Source organism: Aspergillus flavus, chromosome 2, assembly GCF_009017415.1.
Source record: "Aspergillus flavus chromosome 2, complete sequence".
NCBI classification, from domain to species: Eukaryota; Fungi; Ascomycota; class Eurotiomycetes; order Eurotiales; family Aspergillaceae; genus Aspergillus; species Aspergillus flavus.
The window spans coordinates 5309687-5337150 of NC_092409.1; the positions used below are offsets into that span (position 1 = coordinate 5309687).

Sequence of the window (27464 nt, forward strand, 5' to 3'; positions counted from 1 at the left end):
ATGTCATATCTGATCTCACTCACGGTATGACAAAAGATACACTTAGCGAGTGGCGTCTCATGCGATGTGTCCAAACCAAACCTTGAACGACTTTCAGTGTTCTTCAATCATTTCTTATCTCAGCTTGATCTTTTTTTGCATGTCTGATTTTTTTTTTTCTTTTTTTTTTTTCTTGGGGAGAGCTGAATATTTTTCGAGGATGTTTCCGACAAAGGGACTCCTGGTACGAGGATCCACCAGAGTTGGAAAAACCCAATCGTATCCATGGACTCGTAGAACGCGTCATCCGTCAGCCAATCAACGGCCGCTGAATATTTAATTAGGATTAGTGTATCCGATGGAGTTAGCGGCAGAGGACGGACGAGCGCGACGCGGCCGTTCGTACTTAAGGATTCTAGCACCCCCTCCGACTTTCTCAGTCTCTGTTTCTGGACCTGAGCTGAGCTGCGCGCCGGTCACGCCTTCCTTACCCTTTTTTCTTACTTACCGCCTCGCCTAAACCTGCGTGTCCAAGGTTACCCGTGACCACCCCTGGATATTATCATCATTTATTATTATTTTTTTTTTACACGGTCTAACGCGTTGTCGCGTCGCGCTTTCAGATAAGAATCCCAGCCACAGCTACTGCACTTGCCCTTTATTTTTTATTTTTATTTACTATTGTCATTATTATTCCGTTTTCATTTGATTATTATTATTAGCAACAACTCAAACCCCCAAACCAAATTAACTGTATTTCTATCACCCTTCACTCTCGATCGCGATTCCACCAGGTCCATTTAATCACTGTGGCCTCAGGCATATGAGTTGGCACGTGCGATCCTTCCAAAGATCATCTGACTTGCCTATTCTTTTTCGACTCTCCCTTTGATTCTTCTTTCCACTTCCGTTTTATCTCGAGATTGCCTTACGCTTAGTCAATTTGGCTTGCCGCCCACGTGACTCTCTACAGCGTACCGCCTCTTGGCAATATAAATTCCTCTGCTTCCTGTCGCATTCTCCACTTCCGACCCGCGCTAATACTCATCTTTCCTGTATATTCTAACACCGCGGCGTCGCAGCAGTTGTGACTGCTGAGCAACAGTTTTCATCTGTCTTTTGTCACTTAATCAGGGGGTTTTAGTCGACGGTTGACGAATCGATCCATTTAGTCTGTGATAGCGCAGAGAATACCTATTCAGTGCATTTTTGTTGTCGCTTTAAGCTTTCTCGATAACTGATACCAGCTGCTGCCTACATCGCTGCGTGTTAGTACACTGTATCCTGGTCCTCAGTTGGACATTTAAACATCGATTTCAATGGCGACCCCGCCTCCGGAGGCTGCTCCTGTGCTCAAGGAGGAGAAGCCTCAGCTGCCACCGTCGCCAAATGGCATCTCTTCTGTCGATGTTAGTCGCAAAGAGTATGTATATTTCCAATCGACTTTTGGAAACATGGAACTAATTGCTGACTGCCTCCTCACAGTGTGCAGGGTCTTGTAACTGATTCTAAACCAGACGCGGCCTCTAATGAGAAAAAAGCCGATTCGACCAAACCTGCTCCAGTGAATGGCCACGAGAACACTGCCACAAACGGAGTCAATACAACATCTCCTCCGAAGTCACCGACTGCCCCACCCGAGGAACGCAAAGCGCCGACCACGGAATCTTCAGCGATAGACGAGAAGACAACTGGTGATAGCCTCACCAACTCTAGTGGGAAACCATTAGCCGATAACACTAGTACCGATAATGGTACCCCTCAAACATCGCAACCAACACCAGATAGCTTAAAGCCAGCTAAAGAAGTGGGGGGCAGTCTCCAGGCTCAGGGCTCTGCCGCGAAGACTGATCTTCCCCATCATCCTCCCACTAGTTCAAAGGCTGAAGGTTCTTCGAACAATGATCTAACAAACAAGGCTCCCTCGCTACCGCCTTTGCAAAGTGTAGATCAGGAAATGCGAGATGCGCCAGATGTTCCAGTGTCTCCCACAAAGCTGTCTAGGGGACGGGAACCAGATTCAAGAGACGAGCCTGCCGCGAAACGTACCAAGATTGGAGGGGAAGGTTCTGCCCCTTCTGGATTTAAACCTCCCGGGACCCCAGTGGCTGAGCGACGTGCGGATGCGGCAACAAATGGCGATGCGACTATGACCAGGGTTCAGCACAAGTTCCTTCTCAAAGGGATCCAAAGCCTGAAGCGTATGCACGACTCGCGCTTTTATCGGGAGCCAGTTGATCCAGAGAAGATGAATATCCCTCATTATCCGCAGATTATCAGGCAGCCCATGGATCTCGGGACCATTGAGAGACGTCTGAAAAATAATGAGTACAAGTCAGTCAAGGCTGTCGTTGATGATTTTAATCTCATGGTTCAGAACTCGTTGACGTTCAATGGTCCCGATCATATTGTTGCGCAGGAAGGGCAGAAGCTCAAGTCTACTTTCGAAAAGCAGATGATTAACTGCCCTAGGCCTGATGATATCGAAGAGAGGAAACCGAAAAAGTCTTCTCCTAAGACCTCAGCGGCACGACGGGAACCGCGAACAAGTATAGGTCAGGCTCCACCACGTCCAACTGGTGGTTCCCCTCAGGCTACAACCTTCGCTTTGGGACCTGAAGGTCTGCCTGTTATTCGTCGCGATTCTACCAATGCTGATGGACGTCCGAAGCGGTCCATCCATCCCCCGAAGCGCGACCTCCCCTACTCAACGAAGCCAAAGAAGAAGAAATACCAATGGGAATTGAAGTTCTGCCAGGAGGTTCTAGATGAGCTACACAAGCCAAAACATTTCAATTATGCGGTCCCGTTCTATCAGCCAGTTGATCCGGTGGCGTTGAACATCCCTACCTACCACAGCATTATCAAGAAACCGATGGACCTCTCGACCATGCAGACAAAACTTAAAACTGGTCAATACGAGAATGCCAAAGAGTTCGAGCTGGACATGCGCCTTATTTTCAAGAACTGTTTCAAGTTCAATATTCCAGGCGACCCTACATACCTTGCTGGACAAAAGTTTGAAGAGATATTCAACTCTAAATGGTCCCAGAAGGCACGCTACCTCGAGGCCCATGAACCGCACCCCGAGCACCATAGCGGAAAATCCGAGTCTGAATCTGACGAAAGCGATGAAGATGCGGACGATAGCGACGACGACGAAGAACTTCAACGGCTACAACAGAAGATCGCCGAAATGACACGTCAGGTGGAAGCTATTGCTCAGAAGAAGAAAAAGAAGACACCACCCGGATCGAAGAAGGCTGGGAAGCTCAAGTCTAGCACCAAGGAAATCAAGAAACCTGGAAGCATGAATCTCCCCAAGAAGGACAAGAAGAGCAGCATAAAGCCATCGAAACCCGAGAAGCAGCGCTGGGTCACATATCAGGAGAAGCAAATCATATCCAATGGGATCAGTAGCCTTCCGGATAAAAAGATGCAGGAAGCGCTTAAGATCATCCAGAGTAATGTTCCATCTCTAAAGGTACGATCTCCGCCACATCTACTTACTGCCATGAGCTAAGAAGCCTAACCTTTGCGTCTAGGGCACCCAAGAGACAGAGATTGAACTCGATATCGATGAGCTGCCTAACGATGTATTACTAATGCTGCTCAGATTCGTCAAGAAGAATGCACCCCAGGTCATGGAAGACGAAGACGTGGCGACGCCCACTGCTATGATGAATACTGCTGCTGCTCCCAAACCCAAGAAGAACAAGCCTATGAGCAAGTTTGAACAGGAAGCTCAGATCAACATGCTCGAAAGCAACCTGTCTCGCTTCCAGGGTGGTGGCCGATCTCCAGATCCAGTTCCTTCTGTCGAAGCCAACGAAAGTAGCGACGATTCGGAAGATGACTCGGAAGAGAGCGAGGAGGAGTAAACCTTCGCTGGATGAATTCTAGCTCAATGATTACTCTCCGGAAATCTCCCCCCTTTGTTCTTGTTGATCTACTTTGCTAGTCACCCTGGGCATTCCTATTCTTCATCTTACGTTATCCATTATTCTAATTAGTTGTTCCCCCATCTTAGTTGTTGACCTGTGTTACCACACTACCCTTTTCTGTTGGTCTTTTCTTTTCTACTATTAGCGATACTGTTGCGTTGGAAGACGGCCTGAAAATTTTTTATCAGGCGCCTGGTATTCTTGTACATAGCCCTTTACTTCTATCGGGTTGAACGTCGCGTCTGAGCTCTCCACTTTCGCTCGCCTGCATCTGGTGGCAAGATCCAAAACCCTGTGGTGAACGCACGATATGCTATTGCTCGTCTTTACGAGGGCACTTCTTGCCGTCGTTGGTTGGACTTGCTTTAGGCATGCTTTGCGCTTGTTCTCTGCTGAAGGCGGAAATGCTTCAGTTGCAAGTCGATGCGCAGTGATAGTACTCTTGAGGAGAGGGTTGTGATGGCACCAAGTGCATGTATGATTACGAAAGAAATGTGAAAACGGAAGCGAAAATCTGAGACTTTGTATTCTTATACATATTTGAAGTAATCACCCGTAGGACTGGTATGTACTCTACATACCTCCTATGAGCCTCGGTATGTTTGTGAGGGTAACTACTTATCGGCGGGCGGTGACGCAGCACACCGATTAAATGTTATTTATCCAAAGCTTCACAACCTAGCGACCATATGTTATCTAGAACGCAACAACCGTCGCCATGTTACCCCCTTGTGACCCAGCAATACTCGAGAATAATCCTCAATTCAAGAGACTATACCAGCACTTGACCACAAATTTGCTCAACCCTGATGCTTCGACCCGCGCCAACGATGCGCAGCCTGCCAGAAAGGCCGTCTTGGAAGTACGTCCTTAACTGTCTGAAATGATTTTACACTCGGGGGAATGAACAACACGAATGCTAAATTGAGAGAACATCGTGCTTAGGAACTAAAAAGCTGTCGGGCTCATCATATGAAAAAGCAAATCAAGAAACAAACACTGCGACAGTTAGCCTTTGATCCTGACAATGATTTACCGGACGATGTCAGCATGACTCCAGCAGCCTACACAAAGGAGGACAGTAATGACTGACAAGGATACATGGCCTATCACTAGTACCGCGACACGATTACAATTATCAGCTTGTATTTGGACTCATCATCCAGCCAGCTCGACCTAGATAGTGACGATATGGATGGAGCCGATCCGCTATCTCTCTTGGCCCCAGATATTGACAGATTTTACTCCGATCTTCCTGCGTTGATTAGACCCTTCTCGAATGCCATTTCCTCTTCTCTGGACGACCTTCGATTGATCGCCAATGCGGGCGACGCTTCGGATCCTTCGTCCGTGGAGTTATCTCGCCCCCGAACTAGGGCTCGTCAGTCGATGATGAGAGCACCCGTTTCTCTCTCCCCACAGCTTGAAGATCGAATACGTAAATTACGCCAGAAACAGCTATCTGAACTCCCAGCAGCCCGCACACGGATGGCAGCGACAGCGGGGGAGGTCCTGGCGACAAGGGCTGCGGTGCTGGAGCGTACGGTGGTGTTACTGGAGCGCGCCAAACATGGGGCACTCGCCCGAGCCACAAAGGCGAAGGCGGAGCATCTAGCTACCGTAGCACGGGGCGTGGAAGGGAAGTTGAGGTATGTCCGACCCCACTGGCTTGAATCAAGTTCAAGGAGTTTACGAAGGCCTGCCAAGACTAATTAAACATGATAGTGTGACGAAACTGGATATTTGTGCCACGATACACACGCCCGAAACTATTGCTGCTCTGAGCCGATACCGCCAGCACCTCCAAGACACCCGAGAGCGGCTGGAGGAGAGAAAGACGTCAGCCCTGGAGGAACTAAAAGCATATGAGGTGGACGACTCGCGAGCGAACGATAGAGCTGGCAGTAGAAGCCGGTCAGCAACAGGGCCTATGAGGGATATTACCCGACAATACGGGGATTTAATCCGAGAAATTGAAGATGTGAGGTCGGAGATTGAAAGATTATGAATGGGTGGGCGTTTCTCGATCTATTATTTTCTCTTAAGATACCCTTGTCCTAAACGCACTATCGTGCCTTATTCTGACTGCAGTGCTTAAACCATGTCCATAATCATCACTTTATACATGCCCTCCAATTGGATGATCCAATTCTGGACCTTTAAAACAATTTTATTGAACCAGCCAATAAACATCACCCCGCACTTCAATCACCTGATCATAAATCCCACCAAAAGTTTTCCACCGATAAGACTCAAGGAATCTATACACTGATCTCCAAGCCCCCTCCCCGAATTCCCAGAATAATTTCTTATTAACTAAAAATACACCAAAAATGGCCGACGAAGCCGGTTCCATCTACGACGAGATCGAAATCGAAGATATGACCTTCGACCCCATCACCCAACTCTACCATTACCCATGCCCGTGTGGCGACCGATTCGAGATTATGATCGATGATCTTCGCGATGGAGAGGAAATCGCCGTTTGCCCCAGCTGCAGCTTGAGGATTCGGGTCATCTTTGACCTTGTACGTTTCTCACCTATTTCTTTTTTATAATCATGTATACGCCTGGCTTCTTACTAACATCGTCAAGGATGACCTCCACAAGGACGATCAGCAGCAAGGTCCCAGCGCCGTTGCGGTTCAGGCTTAAACTATTCAAGAGGGACATAGGGAAACAACTATAGGGGCTATAAACTGATACCGTCATACGTCGTTACACGTACAGTTCAAGGAATCTATCGGCTTCTCGTCTGGGTCTCGAAGGAAAGCATAGAAGTTCAGTCTTCGCTACGGAGTCATGCGACATGGCGAGCGCAATACAGTCGGATACCCGCATCGCGCCGGTGTAAACATGATCGGAAGACTGGAGTGTTAGTGGGGTCTTCCCGTGTGCATGATGTGAGGGGGACCTGCTGCGGGGCCCGGTTGGGAATATTGTCTAAGAGGCATCGTATCTCTTGACTTTGTGCTGGTGAAACATAAACATGAGACGAAGCGCGTTAGTGGGCGTGATGTGAAGACACAATAAGATCGCATCATATGACGATGTGGTACTATTAGGCGATGATCACCTTCTAGAATTGGTCGCTTGTGCGTTCGAAATATGCAGAGCAGCGGGATCTCGATACTGAATTTGGGAGGGATATTTTACTACGGAATTCAAATATGCATATTGTATTATGTCTGCGCAACAAGTATATGGTGTAGTACTCGATGCCGAAATGTATTGTCCACCAAGATTCAGTCAAGAGAACTTTCATATCCTACGACCACCACAGCTCCATGTATTCGTGATCCAAGCAACATAGGCGCATCTTCATATATCCTAGTCGCATACGATGTAATCAGAGCAAACAGGTCACTGTTCCTCAGTGTAGACATCTCTCGGGATATTCAAGGTCAACTCGGTGTTCAACAGGTCCGTCAGATTCGATCCATCCCGGAGATAGATCCATTGCCCATTTGCAAAGGGCCTACTATCCTGCTTCTCGTGCATGTAGTCTCCCTCCACGACCCAGTCGTACCGCTTGGGACCGGAGATAGGGGAGCTGAGCCAGATCTGCTTGTTGGGGGGTTGCTTGTTCAGGACATAGGTGCCGACACTGGGGAGGATGATGTTTAGAACCCCGGCCTATATGCAGAGCAGTGATTAGAATTTCGTAAACCAATTGATTTTGTGACGGGAAGCAAAGCAGATGAAAGAGCGACAGAGCTTGAGCCCATCTAAGAGGTCAAAGAGAGAAATTGGCGGCGGAGGGAACGCACACTATACTCAGCCTCTATGTCAGCACCTTCCTCCTGAGCCTTCTCTATCTCGCTCTGGAGCACATTGAGATAATGTTCCGCGTATTCATGGTATTCTCCGTCTTTCAATGGCGATGGCTCGGTGACATGGCTGGCGGCGCCCGCGACGTTGTTGCTTTGCGGGTTTGGGGCCGGAGGGTCCGACGAGCCTGGGAAAATGCCTTTACGAGCTGCAGGGGTGCAATGAAAGGCCCGACGAGATGAGCGAGGAGCCGGACTCGACTGAGGTTGGTAATGAGAAGCTACTGGCGCTGAGATCCGGCCGACGCGGAGAGTCGGGCGGATGGCCGCTGGGAGAGCTCGAGGAAAGCGGGAGAGCATAATGGGATATGTAAGGTGTTGACTGGGTGAGACTGTCTTCTAGGAGATGGATATCATTCGAAGAGGGACGCTGGGAGGTGCAAGAGCAGAGAAAAGTGGAGGTAAAGGAAATGGATGGCATCATAGCTTATTTGGAGCTTAACTCCATTCGGCGTGACTTTCTCCGCATTTAATTCCATCACCAATTACAACGGCATTATTAGACAAACTCGTTACTGCCAACGCCACATATATCGCATAGACTAACTATATTAGCGTCTGACTCGACGCTTCATCATCCTTGCCAAGCAGACTATTGGGGATACCGACGATCCAAGGTGCTATATAAATGATATACCCCCCGCCGTGCAGGCCCCTCACAAGAGTCACAACAACATCCTGGTCATCAACATTCATATTCTTTCGCTCATACCACCCCCAAAAGTGGACGACAGTCATGTCCGACGCAAAAAAGAAAGAGAAAAGACCGCCCCTAACCCACTTTCTCTGTCTCCCTCTAGTCAACTCGACATCACTTCCCCAACTGGAATCCTCTCTGGCAGTATTCAAAGCTTCGATTCCTCGCCGTACACTCCGCTATGGAGCTCCAGAGCCGCCACTCATCCCTGATGGCGCGCTTCGTCCCGTTGGTACCCTGCACCTGACTCTGGGCGTCATGAGTCTCCCGACGAAGGAGCGTCTAAACGAGGCCATCGAGTTCTTCCAATCACTAGACCTAGTCACCATGGTGCGCGAAGCCGAGAAGATTGCAAGCGCACGCGCGCAAGGGAAGAAGAGAAATGCACCATCAGCCTCAGCGACAGAGCAGTCATCTTCGTCGAGCGCTGGGGAAGTCGCCAAGTCGCATGATGAAAGCCGCCCGAGCCCGTTCACTGTCTCTCTTGAATCTTTGCATGCGCTTCCTCGCGCGCGCACCGCGACGGTCCTACATGCGACTCCTGTCGATCCTACTGCTCGCTTGTATCCTTTCTGTGAACTGCTGCGGGACAAATTCCTGGAGGCTGGGTTTTTGCTGGGTGAGCAGAAGAAAGAGAAAGATAACAAGCAGACGAACTATAAGTCTACAGAGGAAATGGCGGCTGAAGAGCCTTCCCTTCTCGAGGAAATGCCAGCCAACATTGCGGAAGAAACCGCACGAATGTCAGACAAGCCGATAAGCACTCAGCCTGTATCCAAGAAATCAACAGCTTCAAAACCGAAGATCAGACCGCTTCTCCTGCACGCCACGGTAGCAAATACTATTTATGTCCGTGGGAGAGCACGGGGTGGAGGACCGCAGAAGGGTCAAAATCGCAAAAACCAATACACTTTCGATGCACGGGATTTCCTGTCCCACTATCGGAATTATTATGTTGACAGTGATAGAACGACTCCTCGAGCTACTGTGGTTACAACTAGCGGGGATGCTAGTGAGCAAGATCAAATAAACGGGGAGGATCTTTCAGAGAATGAGGCTAGCCGTTCGGAGAGTGAAGGAGATAAGTTGCCGAACAACAGGAGAACATCAAACGATGCCACTGATGGCAGTAGACAGCAATATCCCTTTGTGTGGGCGAAGGACTTCCCCCTTGAAACAGTATGTATCTGTGAGATGGGTGCGAAGAAACTTGACCCCGAGGCCGACGAAGATGGAATGAACGCGCGTTTGCAGGAGAAATACCTGCCTATAGTGGAAAGGAGCTTAGTTTTCAGTCTAGCGAAGACGGAGACGGTAACTAGCTGTGATGGGAGTGTTGGGGGTGTGAATATTTGTTGAGCGTTATATACCCAGCATCAAGTAAATAATTAGGCTTGCATTTAGCCGAAGTAAAGCGAGCATGTAGATTGGAATCTTTGGATTCATATTATAGAATACATCTTGGCAACAGCCCAGCCTGGCATCTAACCAGAAACAACTCCTAACGCCACGCTGAATAGAGCACTGTCATTCATCCCTAGATATCATTCAACTACCTCATCCGGCTCATAAGAGTCTCCATACCTCTTTCTACGGACAACTCGGCTGCCTTGGCCTTGACAGCACTGATCATGCTTCTCTCAAAGTCATCCCTTGTCCTAAGCACTGCCTCAACCCACGTCAGTTGCAGATCCCAGTATTCCATCTTGAAGTCCTCATAGACTGCAACAACGGCAGGGCCCTTCTCCGATTCAAGTAGACGAACCAACCAGTCGACGAGTCGCCACTTTTGCTTGATGGTACTGGCGAACGAGTCCGGATAGTTTTGGAAGAAGGCGAAAACGGTGAGAACGTCGTCCTTGAACTTGTCCGTGTATGGATCAGCGTGTCGCCGAAACTTGACGCCGCGATTGCGCACAGATGACAGGTACCGGACCAAGAGTTCGTCGGAGAGTTCCTCGACTAAGATGTCGATAAGGGATGGGTGGATGACAGGGGAGTAATCGGCCATGTAATCTTCGAATGTAGAAGTGATTCGCTTTATTGCAAAGTCGCCATACCACTTCTGAGTGAAGAAATCGGGGATAGTAGCGCGGAAGTCGACCGCAAAAACCACTTCGACGAATTGAGTAAGACAATAGGTACTTAGATCCACGTAACCGTCGCGAAGAGCGTCCAGCTCGGGTATAGCTCGCGCTGCCATGTATTTTGGGTCGACGAGTGCCTCGAACTCGCGCTTGAACCTCGACAGGTAGCCCAGTTGTCCTGATTCATCGTTGTCATCGATGCAAGCAATCTGGTCGTTTGCCACCGCAATAAGCCAATCTTGCAACAGCTGTAATCCATCAAGCTGGTCGCCACCTGGCGCCTTGTACTTGGCACACTCCTCTTCGATGAGCGACTGCCAAGCAGCTTGACGTCCCTTGAGCACTCGGAACATAGCATCGATAATGCCTTCGACCAGGTCTGTACGGGATGAGGCTTTGGCTGCCTGGATCTGTTCATGGATCATGCGCCACATATCTGGAAGGGTTTTGGTGCGAAAGTAGCCCTCTGCATTAGTGTCCAGAGAGTCAGGAATGCGCTCCACCAGGCCTTTCCTGTCGGTCTCTGTGATCCTCTCCATCCATTCTTCGACCGCTTTAATGATAATGCTCTGCCACTGTCGAATGAGCTCAGGTTCACGATCGTCGAGAATGTTTGGCCGCAGGTCTGTCTGTTTCCAGCCTAGTTTGTTCATCTTCTTGTAGTATTTCTCACTCCAGTGGATAATAGAAAGCAGATTATCTGGGGGTAGCTCAGGGTCATTGATCAGATCCACGAAAAAGTCATGCATCATCCGATGGTAGATATCGGTGTATGTCTTATAGATCTTCCACTTCTTGGGCATCAATGTCTGCATGCCCTGCTTAACCGAGAAGAGGTCATTAAAGAACCATCGGAAACTCTTCTCTAGGGTATCCGGATCGCCGAGGAATTCTTCCTTAGTATTCTCAAACTGGTTCTGTGCGTAGAACTCAATAGCTTGGAGAAACTTTTCTTTATAGCCCCTAACCGTCTTGGGGCCAACATTCATCGACTTGAACCGGCCTGCTAGATCCTGGTGGTCTTTCTGTGCTTCCTGCAAAGCACGGACCGTTTCATCCTTCTTCTCCTCATTCATGACAACAACAGCCAGCCGGACAACCATACTAGGGTTGTCAGACTGCACAAGAGGGATCAGATTCATACAAGCAGTTCCCAAATGATCATCGAACCAGTCGATAACACTATCCAGACCCTGGAAGTAATCCTCTAGCGTGGCTTCACTGCTCGGGTCCTGGGCCTTCCGTATCTGATCCATCGCCTCGTCACGAAAATCTCTCAACTTAGAGATCTGCATATGGGCCCGCAGCAGATTCGGCTGGTTCTCGAGATCATCGTCATCCTCTCTTAGGAGACTCTCAACCTCAGCAAGATTCTCACTAAAGTTCTCCAGTCCCTTCTTCATCATCAAGACGGCCTCGAAGTTCCTCTGCACTTTGGCAAGTCGGTCAATCTGGGAGAAGTCCTCGACACTGGATTGTGACTCCGCGCATAGTTTGTCGATTCCCTGGAGCTCATCTTTCGTCTTGGAAACCTGGCGCTGACCTTCTGTTAGCGCGCTGATGCTGCGTTGTACTGTCTCTAATTGATCCCGGAGGCCTTCTCGGAGCTGTGAATCGACGGCTGCCTTCTTCCGCGAGTATTCCGCTCTCAGTCCGGCGATCTTGTCTAGGTCTTCCGGGTGACGCAGGATATCTTCTAACCGTGGTAGAGCCACCGTTCCTTCCGAGTCGCCGCCTCGCGCCATTTCGACGATATCATACACTAGGTAAAGGTGCTAGATCGGGATAAAGTACAATTGATAAGTGCTTTGCCTGCTACAGGATCATTCAACTCGGTAATTCCGTAGTATGATCAGGCAAAAGAACGACAGAGAAATCGGTATAAAGGATATCCGTTACAGCTCCTAGTCGCAATGTAATCGATGCTGCCGCAATCAATAGTATGCCAAGTATACCCTCTTAAACGCACAGCGCTTTGAAACCGGGTTGTATTTCGTTCAATCGTACGTATAATCACAGCAAGGCAGTAGCCACACGCATGCGACTATGTCTTATAGCACTCAATGGCATATACCCACGTTTCTTTCAACAAATAGATTGTCAGGTTGAAACGGGGGCGCTCCGCCCGCCAGGAAGACGCCGGCAGAATACTATACACGTGACTCTCCGCCTCGCAGGCCGACTGGATCGGAAAGCCAAAATTCCCGCCGTGATGGTTTGATATACAATTATCTGTCTTGGTGCGATTGTCCCATATCCCAGGATCAAAACACAGCTCCAGGCTTGTCGCAATAAATTGCTCATCTGTGCAATTCAACCAGACGTGAAATCACGGACCCTCCGCCGAAAATCCATTTCCAGGCTGCGCCGCGAAATCTAGAAAAAACGACTCCCAAAAGACACCCTAAAACTCACCTCTCCGACGATCCAAAACTCATATAAACTCCTTCTTCCAAAATGAGCTACTTCCGCGTCACCCTCGTACGCTCCGCGATCGGTCTTCCCCGGAGAACAACAGACGTCCTCAAGGCCCTGGGCCTCAAGAAGCGCATGGCAACTGTGTTCCACCCCGTGTCTCCGTCAGTCGCCGGTCAGATCATGAAAGTTAAGGAGCTGGTCGATGTCCGTGAGGTCGATAGACGGTTAACGAAACAAGAAGTTCATCTGGAACGGAAGCCGGATCCAGGATACTACATCGAACAGACATCGGGTGCTGAGTGGAAGGCGAAGAGGAGTCAATAGACGTTGACATTTTATATTGATACTCCACTTTTACTTTTATTTATTTTCACTCTTTGCTCGGAAGGCTCTGGGATACGAACTCTGGCTTCTATGGTCAACGCATGATGGTGCCTGTGAAGCTGGAAGAGTCAGGTCCGAATTTTCTCGAAATCTTTTGCGGTCGAAATGTTTTCTGTATCTGCTTGCATGGAGCGGTCTTATTTCTTACATTTTCAGTCTTTGTTCGACATGACTTACTGTACTATACATACTTTGCTACTGTGTTATATTAGGGCACTGGGAATCTAAGTGATCTCGAAGAAATCGATATTGGATATTGCTCGAAACTCTTTAAGGGTAGACTGCCTGTTTTATTTACGTTAGTGAATGCGAAGCCCGGTTTTAACGCCAGAAACGCCATTCCCCAATAACGTCGCAGGAAGACGCGTTTCTTCCATGCCATATAAGGGCTCTCCGCATTCAAAGAATATTAACAATGTATTTTTGCAATCAATAAGAAACACCTAGGCTTTATACAGAGTGTCCAGGAAACCTTCTGCCAGACGACTGACAATACTTTTATCAGGCATGCTGCCGGCTACGCCATACAAGGCAGCTGTATCGCCACGCTTGATGATGTACGACTTTCCTTGTCGCTTCCTCTCCTCTGCCTTATCCAATTCCTTTTCGACAACCTCAACGAGGTCAGCAGTGAGTTTGTCAAGAGCAGAGGCTGTAGGAATAGTGAACGCTACATGAATCGCCGCAGGCGATTGGAGAGCGTTGAGATGCCAGCCCTTAGCGGACAAAGCATCAGCCATATCGTAGATGTCAACGGCACCGTTTTTGCTCTGGAAAGCAACAACGCTGATCATAGGCTTTCCAACAACATCGAGGTTCTTCGATAAGAGTGGATGCTCTCTAATGGATGCCTCGAACTTCTTTGCTGCACCAACAATGTCAAGGCAACTCTTGATGTAACCAGACTCTCCAACACTCATCAGACTGGCCCAGCAGCCCGCGATAAGAGCACCTGGCCGAGATCCTGCCACGGATGGAGATGCATAGACACCACCGGACCAGTCAGGATAGACGAAATACTGATAGCTGCGGTAGGTCCGGTTTCGGTATAGCAACACGGAGTTGCCCTTCGGCGCGAATCCGTATTTGTGCGTGTCTACACTGATGCTGGTCACACCAGGGAGGCGGAAGTCAAATCCACCCTCCTCTTCATAAGGAGATGGGAAACCGGCCTTCTTAAGGAACGCAACCACAAAGGAGCCCAAGCAGCAATCAACATGCAGAGGGATCTTGTATGCTGTGGCAAGTCGGGACAAGGCAGGAATATCATCAACAATTCCATGAGGAAAGTTTGGCGCGGAACCAACGAGGAGAACAGTGTTCGGGTTGATTAAGCGACGCACCGAAGGAATATCGACTTTGTACTCTGGAGCTGGGCAGGGTACGCGATGCAGTTTGATTCCGAAGTATTCGGAAGCCTTGTAGAAAGCAGCATGAGCGGTATCAGGAATGATCCTGTAACTGTCAGTACGGATCAGTTTACCGTAGGTAGCTTAATCTCACATTTCCGGCTCTGTTACTCTGCGTTCAGCGTACGCCTTTTGCCGCGCTGCCAGACAGGCCATCAGGATAGATTCAGTACCACCGGCCGTAGTAACACCAGCACCATCAGACGGAGCATTGAACAGTGCGAGTACCTGAGTTTGATCACATGAGTCGTCAAATTCATATTGCTTGACAGGATGACCCAACCTACCATAGCCACAATTTCAGCTTCCATCTTCCGGACACCAGGGAAAACATCTGGGTGGATGGGATTGGCGACCCCAAACTGCCCAAATGCTTCAGCCTGAAGCTTCAGAAGATCTTGTCCACCGTGGTACACAGCTCCGCTGACGCGACCATCTTCCCACCGGGTGTGTTCCATATTTGCCAGCTTCTCGAGCTCGGCGCGGATCTGTTCGGGGGTCCATCCTTCTTTAGGCAGATTTAAATATCTCGTGACGCCAGGGCCAGTTGCAACAAGCTTTGTCTCCAGGTTTTCGATTGCTGACGAAACTTGCTTGTCGACCTGACCGCGAACACCGGGGAAGCGCAAGAAGACAGAGTAGCAGAAGAGACGGATCGCGGCGTAGACATTCCGGAGGCTGCCGAGGACACCATAACCACGTAAAGAATAGAACGTCTTGCGAACGTAGCGAAGAATGAAAAATAAGAATACAATGTTCTTAAGACTGTTGTTTCATTAGAGAAGTCGAGGACCAAGACGAAAGTTTTAGGAGGCTGGCATTATAGAAGCTGTTGGGGGACAGCGGGGGGAAGTGGAATGATGTTCCACTTACATATCCAGATTCAACGCCGCCAACTGCGCATTAGGAGCTCTGCTGTATCCCAACAGCTTATTTTGTAAAGCAACTGGAAGAACCGAGGACGCCATGTTTATGTCCAAAACAGTCACAAAGACTGATTAGAAAGCAATATGGCCTCCAAAGATAAAAGATAAAAGATAACAAGAATGGACTGGGGAACTGTGGAAAGGTCGGAATTGACGTTCCAGGGAAATGGGTCTAGAGGGAAGCCGCTATTAAGAATGCCGATGATACCACCACAGCCTCGGCTGATGCCGCACATGCAACATCTTTCCAGTGTTGCAGTGCACTGACGCCTTCCTTTCCTGCAGAATTAGTTTCCCCGGGTCTACTACTACGGAGTAAAGTACATCATACTTTGCATACTCCGTACAAAGCTGCTACTAAGCGAACCCGAACAACCAAGAAGACATAGATCAATGACGAAATAGTTTTCTGCGTGGATTTTTATCAGAGGAAAAATGCAGTCATCTAAGTCTGCTTATATACAAACTCCTCCGGACCAACGCGATCCAAACACCAGTCTCTCCTTCCTTTTTTCACATCCATGGACAAGACTTTTAAATACCCGATAACAATGTAGCCCGAGACGCATAAATAAACAACAAATCATGAAAAATCGCATCTTCGTCGGGAGCCGCTGAGATAAGAAAGTTCTAAAACACTGGGCCCTTTAATCCAAAGATATAATTCCGAAATGCAAAGGGGAAATAAGAAACACAAAAGGGAAAGAGATAGAAAGGGAGGCGAAAAGATTTAAACCAAGATGAGCGGCATCGTTTAAGCCACAACACCGGAAGCAGCAAGCTCCTTCTCCTTGGCAGCGAACTGAGCCTGCTCATCAGCCGTCAGATCAAGGAGAGGCTTGTTCTCACCCGACTTGAGGTTACGGTAGTAAGCACGGATGATACTGTCGGCATCGTCGACGGCGATGGGACGGATATCAGCAAGAGCCTTGATCTTAGCCGTGCACTCCTTGTATTGGCTGTCAGTCATCTCAATCTTGAGCTGCTGAGCACGAGACTTGATAGCGTTCCAGCCAGTCAGACGAGAGGCGAAGTGAACGTATCTGGTCATGCCAAAGTCGGCAGGGTTGATGATCTCGTAGGTGCTGGGGTTGTTCAGGATGGCCTTAGCATGGATACCAGCCTTGTGGGTGAAAGCACAGAAACCGGTGATGTAGTTGTTGAAAGGAATGTTGACCTCAACAGCCTCGGCCACAAGATCTTCAATGTCCTTGAGCTTCTCCAGCTTGTACTTGCCCTTGACGTAGGCAGGATCGGCAACCATCATACGAGCCATGAGACCACCAAGAGGGGTGATACCGTTACGCTCACCGATACCGAGAACGGAGGTATCAATGTGAGTGGCACCGGCCTCCAGGGCACAGTAAGCGTTGGCAATGGCACAGCCAGTGTCGTTGTGGAAGTGGGTCTCAATGTCGCAGCCAACAACACCCCTCAGGACACGAACAAGCTCGTAAACTTGGCGAGGAGAAGCGCAGCCGACAGTATCGGCAATACCAACACGGTTCACACCAACCTTGTCAACAGCGGAGTAGATGGACAAGAGGTCGACGAGGTCAGAACGGAAGGAGTCCTCACTAGAGAATCGAATCTCGATGCCCTTGGACTTGACATATTCAATAACTTCAATAGCAGTGTTCTTGATGTAGGTCATATCCTTGCCGTGAGAGTGCTCACGGAGGTAGGACGAAGTGCCGATGACGACGTCACTAGAAATTGTAAGAATTAGGGATTCTAAAGGAACGCTGGGCATACTTACACTCCATCAACACCAGTCTCGACGGCAACACGGGCATCATCCATGTGGCATCGAATGTGAGTAAGAATCTACGGTGGTGTATTAGTGCCGTTCAAATATAGGAGAACAAATAGAGAGGAATCCAACGTACCTTGGCCTTCAAGCCGAGCTTGCAGATAGCCTCGCAGTCAAGTCTCGACTGCTCAGAGGCACAAGGACTGGTAAGTTCGATCTACAACAGGTTTGATGTTAGGAAGCGACCTTCTTAGTGATCAAACTACATTTCGTATGAATATGACTCACGTAGTCGACACCGAAATCATCCAGAGCCTTAGCGATTTCAATCTTCTTTTCGGTATCAAAGAAAGCATTGGCGAACTGTTCACCCTCACGGAGGGTACTCTCAATGATCTTGAACCGGGAGACGTTGCTCAGAAAGTCGGTCACACCAACGTTGTGGCCATAGGGGTTCCGGGAGGCGGAGGGGTGAGGGTTCTGGCGAGTCTCGATGCCAGTGAAGCCGGGGTGTTCGCCTTCAAGTAGAAGTCAGTCAAGTATAGCAACAATAGGTGCTTTCCATGCATACCATTGCCATTGGCAGGGGCCGCGTGCCCATTGGGCTCGTTGTCTGCACCAGGGCACATTGTGACGATATCTATAGATAGTGGGGTAAAGTCTAGAAGTTGGATGGAAATAAAAGCCGCTGAAACGAGGTTGAAGTTAGACCAAATTGGACGAAGTATAGGGAAGTATATATAGCAGCACTCACAATGAGTCACAGGCTAAACGATCAAATGTTTATATGAATACCCGGGAGGTAAAAAAAGGAAAGCAGGAAAAGAGTCATAGACAGGAAAAGTGGGTGGAGTCCATTTAAAAGGCGGGCGGTCTACTCTTTTCGGAGGTATGACTCGGCCGTCCACTTTCACAGATTTGCGGCAATGAAAGAAAATTTCACAGGCCGAGCAACTTTGTGTGGGGAATCCCTTGTCCAGAGCGCTTGCGGAAGCCCCAATTGCTCATCTTTGAGGATCTTCCCCAACCTCGAAGTGGCTTAGCGTAGTGCAGTAGTAATACGCATTACTATTCAGCTTTGATATCGTCTGTTAGGATCATCGAGGGAGAGAGTTTTGCCACCAAAAGACGCTGTTTGAATTTGCACCAATTGCCATTGATTGACTCTTGGAATACTAGAAATTTTTGCCCCTCGTAGTTTGTACAGTACCTATGTAATTTTACCATCAATACCTGTGCGTTGGGTTTTACTAGTACTGGGTAGTATGCTCCCTGTCCATAGAAAGTGGCTTCTCCCAAGGAATCCCATACTGGCAACCGACATCGGCATTGGTTGTAGAGGGAGGGGCTCCCAAATAACTTACGGAGTACTCCGTATGTGGGCACCTTCAGTCTCCAAGATTACACCTACTGAGTTAGTAGTAGAACGCAGGCATTACCCTTGAGGCAATGAAAAATTTTTTGAAAGTAAATAAAAATAAAAATAGGTTCTAGAAAGCACACAATTGATAATCAACATACTACTTACTAGTATATCACTAGGCACTCGCTACGTCTGCTTACATATCTACTCCACTTCCACAGCTTACTTGCTCGAGTTAGTTAATATGGCCTCTGATATTGATTGACCGGATCTCCTACAGGGTATGTCTCTTCTCTTTTTTAACGGAGTAATCTAGCCCATATAAAACATGGGAGAATGTAATCAATTGGGTAGCCGTGATGACTACGCCAACCTTCACCGGTTTCGTCGACGTCATGCCCTCCGACACCGCCCTTGATCGCCTAGGCAATGGCGTACTAATGGGTGTTCTTCGCTGTCTGGTTGGTTTGGCTCATCGGACGAACCGTACCGAGTACTACTACTGGTAATGGACAACCCACACCGGGAATTAATACTTTAAGCAATAACAACATAGTGGATTTTTGGTTATATTTATATGGTAGCCCAATGCGCTTTTATCAGCAGGGAGAATGACGAAAGTCAGAAAATATGTATGACCTATGCCTCGTAATGTCATTGCGATCCGTCCCTTCAAGCACGGGCGGATTCTAGAAGGATGCTGAGTGATTCAAATCAATGGAACAAGCATCCACGATTCATTGTCTCCTCCAGCTCTTTAACCTCATCGAATCCTGTCTAAATGCAAATCTTGCAGTGCGCTCAATCTCGCTATGTAAGTCGGGATCTGCCACTTCTGACAAGCCTGAGTCGGTGTCGTCCGTATATTTTTTCAACGCCGAGGCAGCATTGGAATGATAGAATTCGCTTCTACTTTTCCGAAGGCGCTGGCTCTTAGATTTCCCAATCCCGTACCCTTTACCTCGAGATCCCATAACACTCCCGAGTCCAATCCTTCTGCTCTCCCGCATGCCAAAGAATAGACCAGCCACAACAACGATAATGACACTGAGGCTTACCGGGAGGCCAATAAACAGGGCTCGTTTGTTGAAGGTCATGGGAGGAGAAGGTTTGTAGTGCTCTACTGGTTTAGGATGAAGTGTGATCCTCGGTCCTTTTCGGATACTCGCTCGTGTGCCTGACGCAGGGTTCAGTTCGATAAGGTAAAAGGTCAAATCATTGTGCGCCTTCTCTTGGAGCCATTCCTTGCGCATGTGGAGGGGAAGATAGCCGTAGCTGTTGTCCGTTTTCTCAGATGTGAACGCGGAGTCTCCAACGGTGGAATTTGAGTATCTCATTTCAATAGTAATAGAAGCATTGAGCGGATAGAAATCGGCATTCCAGGTAACATAGTAGGTGGCGTCTACTATCACATCGGCTCCATCCTGCGGCAGACAGAATGGTGCGAAGGGACCATCGATGTCAGTACAGACGGGGAAATCATCCGGAGAAGCATTATTTGTCTGTAGGTGCGCAGTTGTTTTGGACTCTTCAATCCAACCCACCGCTGTAATGGTAATTAAACTCTCATCGAAACTTCCAGGTTTAGAAGACAGTGCTTACCAGGGCTAGGTCCGAGTTCATCTGTTCCTTGTACCGCAGCGCCAAGGCAATGACTATAGAGAGCAGTTGTCGTGGTCACTAGTGCGATGACTTTAGGGAACGGAACGAGGGACCTCATTGCTATTCGTATAGATGTGTATACCAAAATTCGTAGTAAAGTTGATGACTGATTAATGACACTTGACTAGTCAAAGGTGCTGCATGATAGCTACCTTATGATGACTATAGAAGTATACTTTGAAAGAGTGAAAGACTCTTGAGGAAGGAGGACTAGGGGCCCGGGATGAAGTATAGAGAAGGTGCCATGGGATAATGCTGTATCGTATGTTCCATACCACCTTCCAGAGTTATCCTTTTGTTCTAAGCATATCTTTCTTTCTTCGACTTCCACATACTAAGTAATATCTCTTCCACTACATTGTGTTAAATTTCTTTCTATGCTTCCTTTATAGTTTGCTGGTTTTGAACCAGATCCGCAGCTAGGAAAGATCGACGCGCCGGAGTTTATGTGAAGCCTCACACATAGTGAGACTTGTTCTCTCAGGTAGGAAAATGAGAATAGAAAATAGACAAATCTCTTAATTGCTTCTTCCCTTGATTCAGGTATTTAGTAAGAGTAAATCTGATCATGAAGGATTGTTCTTACAAGAATAGGTATTAACAAAGACGTTGGTGGGAAAATGCCAATGAGATTCTGTGTTTTGTTTCATTTTCTTGGTAAATTCCATTGTAGTCTATGCATAACAAGGTACGGGAACTTGTCAACTTGAAGTGGGCTCCTTCCCCCACGACGGAACGTGATTCGCTCCATTTCGAGTTTAGTCTCCGTTAGGCCCTGCCGCGGAGAGACCAACTTACATTTATGTCTATCGTGGCCCGTTTCACTCTTCCACAACTCAGGTGCCTGTCTTCCTCGCTGCCTGCTGTCCGTACTTTGGCCTTTCTAATCGTTCATCTTACACCCAAAGTGCGTTTGTCTTTTCAATAGCCAACCCAGGTTCGTCATTTCGAAATATTGTAGTTAGCTATCGATCCCTTTTGTTGCTGACCTACGCGTCATTGTTGCCTTTAGCGTCATGCGCTTCATCCAGCTCCTTCCCATCCTACCAGCGCTTGCTGCGGCGCAAGAGCAGGTTCCCATCGCGGATCGTGTCCAGGGTTGGTTCAACAAAGCCAAGTCTTATTTGCCCACGGCTACTCCGGTGATCCCCGCTGCTGTCGAGAAGGTGGTCGAACAGAAGATTCAAGAAAAGACTGTCACCCCTTTCAACCTGTCCAACTGGCAATCCCTTCTGGCGCCATCCGATGAGCCTAAGGACTGGTTTGTCTTCATCACCGGTGGAAACAAGACATGCTTTGGACGTTGTCACCAAGCGGAGAAATCGTTTAATGTAAGGGTCCCAAAATAGGGGGTTGCCGGCGCATGGACGTAGAGGCGGGTCTGGCTAACCTTTCTCGTTAGGAATCCGTTCTCCTGTTTTCTGCTGACCCGACCTCGCCCAACCTGGGTTACCTCGACTGTGAATCGAACAGGGTCCTATGCTCTGCTTGGGCCGCTGGTTCTCCGTCTGTTTCGTACTTCAAGGTCCCTGCTCAGGTCGGCGAGGAGCGCCCTGCCACCGCTCAATACAATGTGTACTTCAACGCGACAACTGTAACGCCCGAGTCCCTTTACAAGATTCACTCTGAGAAGACCTATGAGAAGAGGGGCGCGTACGAGGGCTCCTTCCACGCTACGGATAGCTGGCTTGCGCAGAGGGGACTCTTGATCCCTGCAGGCTATGTCATCTATGCCTTCAGCGCAATCCCGAGCTGGCTTTTCATGATCTTCATCAGCTTCTTCAGCCGGACCATGATGTGAGTTTGACCGATCCGATCGATCGCTACCTTCTTTTACTGACCATATGGAACAGGGGCCGCCGAATGGGAAACACGGGAGCCCCCGCTGCTCGCTAAACAAACATCGCTGCTCATGAGGATGATGATGTCGGCTTCGATGTTTATGGTCAGGGATGTATATAATGAACTAGCAGTATCTGAGATAAAACTTAGATAACTTTTGGGCCTCGGTCACATTCCCTATTCTTAGCTACACTTGCTCTCCTCTTACAGATATTAAATAAAAATACAAGCACATAGAATTATAATTATATATCTAATAAAATTTAGAGTAAACCCTTGTAAGCCTCATTCTGAACAAACTAAAAGAAAAGCGGTCATTGTTGACTTGGGAGGTACCCGCACCTACCAACCCGGGTCTAATTCCGCGCGGATCACAAAAACCCATCCATCCAGCTTCAACACCTTCCAAAATGGCCGACCTAGACCGCATTCCCCCCTCGACAACGGCATATGTAGTCGCTACGGCTATCATCGCCGGTGTAACCGGTTACTTCCTCGGACAAGGCTCCTCGCTAGGCCTGTTCTCTTCGCAAGAAAAAGAAGGGTGGCCAAACAGCTACAATGTGAAAGTGCACCGAGACTCCTCGGACGAAGAGGAAGAAGAAGAATCCGACAGTGAGGACGAAGGCGATGGAAGCGAATTGGCCAACTTCGACAAGAATGCTGAAGAAGTCAAGCTGGTTCTGGTTGTGAGGACCGATTTGGGCATGACGAAGGGTAGGCGCCTCCCTCTCTTTCCTTTTCAGACTTTGTGTCTCTACAGCTGTTCAATGGCCTACGCCACATGAAGTCTTTACTTCTCTCTTTCTATTTTTCTGTGGTGCATAATGCATATGAACAAGTTGGCTCATATATGTTGATAGGCAAAATCGCCGCTCAATGCTCCCACGCCACCCTCGCCTGCTACAAGTACCTCACTGCGCACTCGCCGAACTCGTCTATGCTGCGCCGCTGGGAATCGCAGGGACAGGCTAAGATTGCGCTCCAGACCAAGTCGGAGGAGGAAATGGAGACCCTGCAGGCACAGGCTATCAGCCTGGGTCTCTGCGCCAGGGTCATCACCGATGCGGGCCGGACACAGATCGCCAGTGGAAGCAGGACGGTGCTTGGAATTTTGGGACCGAAGAGTGTGGTCGACGGCGTGACGGGACACTTGAAGCTGTTGTAACCGTACTTCCAATGTTGAATGATGGTCGAGTATTGTAGTTACTCCAGCAACGCATATAGGATAGAGGTGTAAAATCAACAGCACTACGCCTAATTGCGTGTTATACGAAGCACTCTGCAACCTTTACGAGATATATGCTCAATCGATCAGTTATACTGCAAGACAGTCTACCAATCACTCCTATCTAGCATACAGCTGCAGCTAAAAACTACGTAGTAAAGGAAAAAAGTATGTTGGCTGGCCATGGTTTTTCCCTAACCTCATGGGCCGACGGCCAAATCGGTAAAGGGAGTAGGAATATGACGCCGCCGAGCACCAGGCTCTCCAGCCGAGCTCACCAACCCCGAAAGGAAGGGAGCTCAAGACCAGAGCGAACACCCAATGTCGACCTTTAATCTGAGATCTGTCGACCGGAAATAATCGACCATCCATGAATGTGATGGCTCCTTAAGTCGTCGAACTGTCCAGTAATCAACCGAGACGCAGAAGACAAGCCTCCACGCTCAGGATCGCTGGACACAGATCCGTGTGTGTTCGAAAAAGAAGAAGAAAAGAAAAAAATTCTGAGCTCCAGCCACTGCCGCCTTTTATCTTCCGCGCTAAAGTCCGCGCTAACAGGTTTACCGCGCTAAACCTTACCGAGACGAGTTGCGGTTAGGTAAGCCCCCGGCTGGACCTCATCTCTTGCAATCTATCAATGGTAATTGGGCGCATGGTCTTTATCGGTTTTACAGACCGCATACCCTTCCATCGCCGCTCTTCTCTTGTATTTTATTTCCTTTTCTATCCAGTGTATTTTTGCCTTGATAGCACTCACCGGTCGCCAATATGGCCGACGCACTTTCCATCGAGCAGAATAACAAAATCCGAGTGGCGCTGGGTTTAAAACCGCTCCCCGTCCCTGGTGCCGACGCCACCTCTGGTCCTACTTTCAAGGAATCCGAACACGACGGTTCGAGCTCGTCTACCGAAGATGACGAGCCGGGAAGCACACTCGAGTCGCGCGAGGCGCTGGCCTCATCCAACTGGAAGAAGATGCAGGATGAAGCCGAGGCGAAACGGAAACGGGAAGAGCGAAACGCCGCGATCAGGAAGGCGCGTGACGAGGCTCAGAGAAATACCAAGCTTCAAGGTGCGACTCTAGGAGAAGCTGCCGATGCGGACATGGACACGAAAACTTGGCTACAGCAGACAAAGAAACGACAGAAGAAGATCGAGAAAGAGCGCGTGCGCAAACTCGCCGAAGAACTGGAGGAGCGGGCTCGCGCAGCTGAATACACGGCGGAAGATTTGGCTGGTGTCAAGGTTGGGCATGCTGTTGGAGATTTCGATGGTGGAGAGGATCATATTCTTACGCTGAAGGATACAACGATCGATGAGAACGAGGAGGAAGGAGATGAGCTGGAAAATCTGGAACTCAAGGAGAAGGAGAGAACTATGGAGAAACTCGAGCTGAAGAAACGCAAACCTGTTTACGATCCTACGGAAGAAAACACCGGAATACTCGCACAGTATGATGAGGAAATCGAGGGCAAGAAGCGGAAGCGATTTACACTCGATGCTCAAGGATCGACTGTTGAAGAACGAGAGGCCAAGCGACAAGAAGTGTCTGAGAAGTTGAAAAAGAACGTAATCAGCCTTGACTTTGCGGAGGAAACTCCAACGTCTGATTATATGGACGTGAGCGAAGTTAAGGTGAAGAAACCTAAGAAAAAGAAGGCCAAGACGACAAAGCGACGTGCTGTTATGGATGAGGATGATCTGTTCCCGACGGCTGAGTCGACCGGCACACCAAATGGGAATTCCATGGAGGTCGACGCAAGTAACGGAGAGCCAGTACCAGCTCCTGCCCCCCGCAAGTCCGTTAGCGAGGATATCTCGTTCGTGGATGACGATGATCTACAAGCCTCTCTTACCCGCCAGAGGCGTGCTGCTTTCAAGAAACGCCAGAAAGCACGTCCCGAGGACATCGCACGACAACTCAGAGAAGAAGCGTCGCAAACACCAATGGAAGTGGAAGGTGAGAACGAGGAAGAGCCTGGTCTAGTTATAGATGAGACCTCAGAATTTGTCTCTAACTTACAGAAACCTACACTCCCTGAACGCCGTGAAAGGCGGACAACAACCCCGGCCGAAGAACCACGTGCTTCATCTGAAGGTCCTGGCATCAAGGACGAGCCTGTGGAGGACGGCGACGTGGATATGGAACGTTCATACAATGATATTGAGGACGAGGAAGACCTTAAAGCGCGCATCAAGAGCGAAGAAGCCACAGTTAACCAGCAGATCAGTGGCACCGGCTTGGAAGAAGAGTCCACATTGGACCAAGGTCTTGGTGCCACATTGTCGATGCTCAAGCAGCGTGGCTTGGTCAAGTCATCCGATGCTGCCGATCATAATTCTCTCATCCGTGACCGGCAGCGTTTCTTACAAGAAAAGCATCGCCTCGAAACGGAAGCCGAAAAACGTGCTCGCCTGCAGCGTGAGCGTGACCGAGCCTCCGGGAAGCTCAACCAGATGTCTGCTCGGGAAAGGGAAGAGTACGCGCGGTGGGAGAACAAGCAACGTGACCAACAGGATGCTCGCCATATGGCGGAAGTCTTCAACAAGGAATACAAGCCTGATGTGCAGCTCAAGTACGTGGATGAGTTTGGCCGTGCAATGAACCAGAAGGAGGCATTTAAGCATCTGAGTCACCAGTTCCACGGCAAAGGAAGTGGTAAGATGAAGACGGAGAAGCGACTGAAGAAGATTGAGGAAGAGAAGAAACGAGAGGCAATGAGCGCATTAGACAGCAGTCAGCACACGGGTATGAATAATGCTATGGGAGCGACGGCCCGGAAGAATCGCCAGGCTGGTGTACGACTGGGATAAATGGTCACAGCACTATTAGCCTTATTCTACGCCCTCTTGTTTTTGTGATGCCCATGCAGTTTAATCTCTAGTTTTCGTTGCACAGTTTATGGTATACCAACAATAGAAGCAACATTTAGCTATCTGCAATGGTTGCCCCTGTTCATCGTCGAAAGTAGATTTTTTTTCGCCGGGCCTAACTGTCCAGGGAGTCGGAGAAAGTCCAGAACAGTAAGCCGTTAGCTTGTTTACGCCCTTCATTGCTGTTGTTTATTGACGATCGATGACTTGGCGTGTGGGGAAATTAACCGCTATGGAGCTGTCAGATTCCGGGAGGTCCTAACATACGATCGTGTGCACGTTGTCCCTAGGAAAGAACACCTTGGGAGGAGAAACGGTAGCGTTTGCAACGGTCTTCTCACTGGAAACCACAGTATTTGTACTTGGTCCTGAACATAGGAAACTCTAAGAAGGGCAACAAAGAAGTGTTGACCTCAGGCCAACTCCGATTTACCCCAAACTTTCGTGAGGGGAAGGGTTTCCGAAACGGGAATCGGGAGGCGCTCCCCCGTGCTGCAGCCTCAGGCCACAAGTGGGCCGGAATTCTGAAAGAGCTCACCGAACGCCGAAAGCGCAGCACAATGCAGTGGCGCCATGCTTAAACCGTCAGGGACTTTCAGTTACCTTACCTATTCTTCTTGCCTAAAGGTCATACTATTCCTCGGATCTGTTATCAGATTTATAAATCCCGGAAGGAACATGTATGGGTATGGTATGGTATGATATACAGCGATCGGCTTGCCGAAAGATGATCTATTTATTTTATTTTATTTTATTTTCTTCTCTATAAGAACGTCTAGTACTAGTAGTACTCTGTAATGTAGGATATGCATACTAGGTTAAACTAAAATCTCTCGGGCTGACAAGCTGGAAAATGATCAATTTAACCGTGAGAGTGCGGAGAGAGTGACCAATCCGAAAGGGTGGCTCCCGCTCCCCGGAATCTTCCTAGTTCACATGAGTCAAAAAATAACACACACGCAGCATCTCCGATTATTTATCTGCTCGCCTCCTTGTCCGATCTCTTTCATCTCTCCTTGGAACCTTTTTCATCTAGAAGGACCTCTGCAGCTCAATCTGCAATTGATT

The 27464-nt window shown here is 48.8% G+C and overlaps 14 protein-coding genes across 14 annotated transcripts; 9 read left to right on the forward strand and 5 right to left on the reverse strand.

The window, feature by feature from the left end:
* Nucleotides 1-1368: 1368 nt before the first annotated feature.
* F9C07_2054334 (Bromodomain-containing protein) lies at nucleotides 1369-3860 on the forward strand (the record flags this gene model as incomplete). The annotated part of the gene is made up of 3 exons (XM_071508568.1): nucleotides 1369-1402; nucleotides 1545-3463; nucleotides 3525-3860. 3 exons carry the CDS (start codon nucleotides 1369-1371, stop codon nucleotides 3858-3860), a joined length of 2289 nt encoding a protein of 762 aa, XP_071364030.1.
* Nucleotides 3861-4251: 391 nt separating this feature from the next.
* F9C07_1335910 (uncharacterized protein) lies at nucleotides 4252-6083 on the forward strand. The gene is made up of 4 exons (XM_071507987.1): nucleotides 4252-4785; nucleotides 4869-4967; nucleotides 5040-5572; nucleotides 5649-6083. The coding sequence occupies exons 1-4, from the start codon at nucleotides 4642-4644 to the stop codon at nucleotides 5929-5931; spliced, it is 1059 nt and encodes a 352-aa protein (XP_071364031.1). The 5' UTR covers nucleotides 4252-4641; the 3' UTR covers nucleotides 5932-6083.
* Nucleotides 6084-6256: 173 nt separating this feature from the next.
* On the forward strand, nucleotides 6257-6578 carry F9C07_2034 (diphthamide biosynthesis protein 3; the record flags this gene model as incomplete). The annotated part of the gene is made up of 2 exons (XM_041290271.1): nucleotides 6257-6451; nucleotides 6519-6578. 2 exons carry the CDS (start codon nucleotides 6257-6259, stop codon nucleotides 6576-6578), a joined length of 255 nt encoding a protein of 84 aa, XP_041143527.1.
* Nucleotides 6579-7286: 708 nt separating this feature from the next.
* F9C07_2033 (Frataxin-like domain-containing protein) lies at nucleotides 7287-8053 on the reverse strand (the record flags this gene model as incomplete). Its single annotated transcript, XM_041290284.1, has 2 exons — nucleotides 7287-7559; nucleotides 7694-8053. 2 exons carry the CDS (start codon nucleotides 8051-8053, stop codon nucleotides 7287-7289), a joined length of 633 nt encoding a protein of 210 aa, XP_041143528.1.
* A 102-nt stretch (nucleotides 8054-8155) lies between these two features.
* F9C07_2278190 (putative exocyst complex component Sec6) lies at nucleotides 8156-12722 on the reverse strand. The gene has a single exon (XM_041284979.2). It carries the CDS (start codon nucleotides 12280-12282, stop codon nucleotides 10003-10005), a length of 2280 nt encoding a protein of 759 aa, XP_041143530.1. The 5' UTR covers nucleotides 12283-12722; the 3' UTR covers nucleotides 8156-10002.
* On the forward strand, nucleotides 8490-9809 carry F9C07_2032 (AKAP7 2'5' RNA ligase-like domain-containing protein; the record flags this gene model as incomplete). Its single annotated transcript, XM_041284970.1, has 1 exon — nucleotides 8490-9809. One exon carries the CDS (start codon nucleotides 8490-8492, stop codon nucleotides 9807-9809), a length of 1320 nt encoding a protein of 439 aa, XP_041143529.1.
* A 272-nt stretch (nucleotides 12723-12994) lies between the features above and the next one.
* F9C07_2030 (mitochondrial 54S ribosomal protein uL30m) lies at nucleotides 12995-13279 on the forward strand (the record flags this gene model as incomplete). The annotated part of the gene is made up of 1 exon (XM_041284971.1): nucleotides 12995-13279. The coding sequence occupies one exon, from the start codon at nucleotides 12995-12997 to the stop codon at nucleotides 13277-13279; it is 285 nt and encodes a 94-aa protein (XP_041143531.1).
* A 310-nt stretch (nucleotides 13280-13589) lies between these two features.
* F9C07_2278192 (glutamate decarboxylase/sphingosine phosphate lyase) lies at nucleotides 13590-15836 on the reverse strand. Its single transcript, XM_041284980.2, has 4 exons — nucleotides 15622-15836; nucleotides 15036-15513; nucleotides 14843-14976; nucleotides 13590-14794 (listed from the first exon to the last, which is right to left on the reverse strand). The coding sequence occupies exons 1-4, from the start codon at nucleotides 15714-15716 to the stop codon at nucleotides 13783-13785; spliced, it is 1719 nt and encodes a 572-aa protein (XP_041143532.1). The 5' UTR covers nucleotides 15717-15836; the 3' UTR covers nucleotides 13590-13782.
* Nucleotides 15837-16428: 592 nt separating this feature from the next.
* F9C07_2028 (alpha-isopropylmalate synthase) lies at nucleotides 16429-18056 on the reverse strand (the record flags this gene model as incomplete). Its single annotated transcript, XM_041290285.1, has 5 exons — nucleotides 16429-17383; nucleotides 17434-17501; nucleotides 17564-17644; nucleotides 17716-17945; nucleotides 17999-18056. The coding sequence occupies 5 exons, from the start codon at nucleotides 18054-18056 to the stop codon at nucleotides 16429-16431; spliced, it is 1392 nt and encodes a 463-aa protein (XP_041143533.1).
* Nucleotides 18057-18876: 820 nt separating this feature from the next.
* On the forward strand, nucleotides 18877-19299 carry F9C07_2027 (uncharacterized protein; the record flags this gene model as incomplete). The annotated part of the gene is made up of 3 exons (XM_071508550.1): nucleotides 18877-18894; nucleotides 18970-19024; nucleotides 19145-19299. 3 exons carry the CDS (start codon nucleotides 18877-18879, stop codon nucleotides 19297-19299), a joined length of 228 nt encoding a protein of 75 aa, XP_071364032.1.
* Nucleotides 19300-19527: 228 nt separating this feature from the next.
* F9C07_2026 (uncharacterized protein) lies at nucleotides 19528-20510 on the reverse strand (the record flags this gene model as incomplete). Its single annotated transcript, XM_041290286.1, has 2 exons — nucleotides 19528-20336; nucleotides 20393-20510. The coding sequence occupies 2 exons, from the start codon at nucleotides 20508-20510 to the stop codon at nucleotides 19528-19530; spliced, it is 927 nt and encodes a 308-aa protein (XP_041143534.1).
* A 958-nt stretch (nucleotides 20511-21468) lies between these two features.
* Nucleotides 21469-22348, forward strand: F9C07_2025 (uncharacterized protein; the record flags this gene model as incomplete). The annotated part of the gene is made up of 3 exons (XM_041290272.1): nucleotides 21469-21783; nucleotides 21855-22249; nucleotides 22306-22348. 3 exons carry the CDS (start codon nucleotides 21469-21471, stop codon nucleotides 22346-22348), a joined length of 753 nt encoding a protein of 250 aa, XP_041143535.1.
* A 356-nt stretch (nucleotides 22349-22704) lies between these two features.
* Nucleotides 22705-23462, forward strand: F9C07_2024 (putative mitochondrial peptidyl-tRNA hydrolase Pth2; the record flags this gene model as incomplete). Its single annotated transcript, XM_041290273.1, has 2 exons — nucleotides 22705-23011; nucleotides 23158-23462. 2 exons carry the CDS (start codon nucleotides 22705-22707, stop codon nucleotides 23460-23462), a joined length of 612 nt encoding a protein of 203 aa, XP_041143536.1.
* Nucleotides 23463-24000: 538 nt separating this feature from the next.
* F9C07_2278197 (SART-1 protein) lies at nucleotides 24001-27205 on the forward strand. The gene has a single exon (XM_041284972.2). The coding sequence runs from the start codon at nucleotides 24291-24293 to the stop codon at nucleotides 26334-26336; it is 2046 nt and encodes a 681-aa protein (XP_041143537.1). The 5' UTR covers nucleotides 24001-24290; the 3' UTR covers nucleotides 26337-27205.
* Nucleotides 27206-27464: the final 259 nt, after the last annotated feature.

Coding starts and splice junctions, on each gene's coding strand:
- F9C07_1335910 (XM_071507987.1), top strand. CDS start 4,642: ATGTTACCCCCTTGTGACCCAGCAATACTCGAGAATAATCCTCAATTC. Junction 4,968..5,039: donor ACAATGATTTACCGGACGAT/GTCAGCATGACT, acceptor GCCTATCACTAG/TACCGCGACACGATTACAAT. Junction 5,573..5,648: donor GGCGTGGAAGGGAAGTTGAG/GTATGTCCGACC, acceptor TAAACATGATAG/TGTGACGAAACTGGATATTT.
- F9C07_2278190 (XM_041284979.2), bottom strand. CDS start 12,282: ATGGCGCGAGGCGGCGACTCGGAAGGAACGGTGGCTCTACCACGGTTA.
- F9C07_2278192 (XM_041284980.2), bottom strand. CDS start 15,716: ATGGCGTCCTCGGTTCTTCCAGTTGCTTTACAAAATAAGCTGTTGGGA. Junction 14,977..15,035: donor AAGCTGAAATTGTGGCTATG/GTAGGTTGGGTC, acceptor GATCAAACTCAG/GTACTCGCACTGTTCAATGC. Junction 14,795..14,842: donor AGAGTAACAGAGCCGGAAAT/GTGAGATTAAGC, acceptor TGACAGTTACAG/GATCATTCCTGATACCGCTC.
- F9C07_2278197 (XM_041284972.2), top strand. CDS start 24,291: ATGGCCGACGCACTTTCCATCGAGCAGAATAACAAAATCCGAGTGGCG.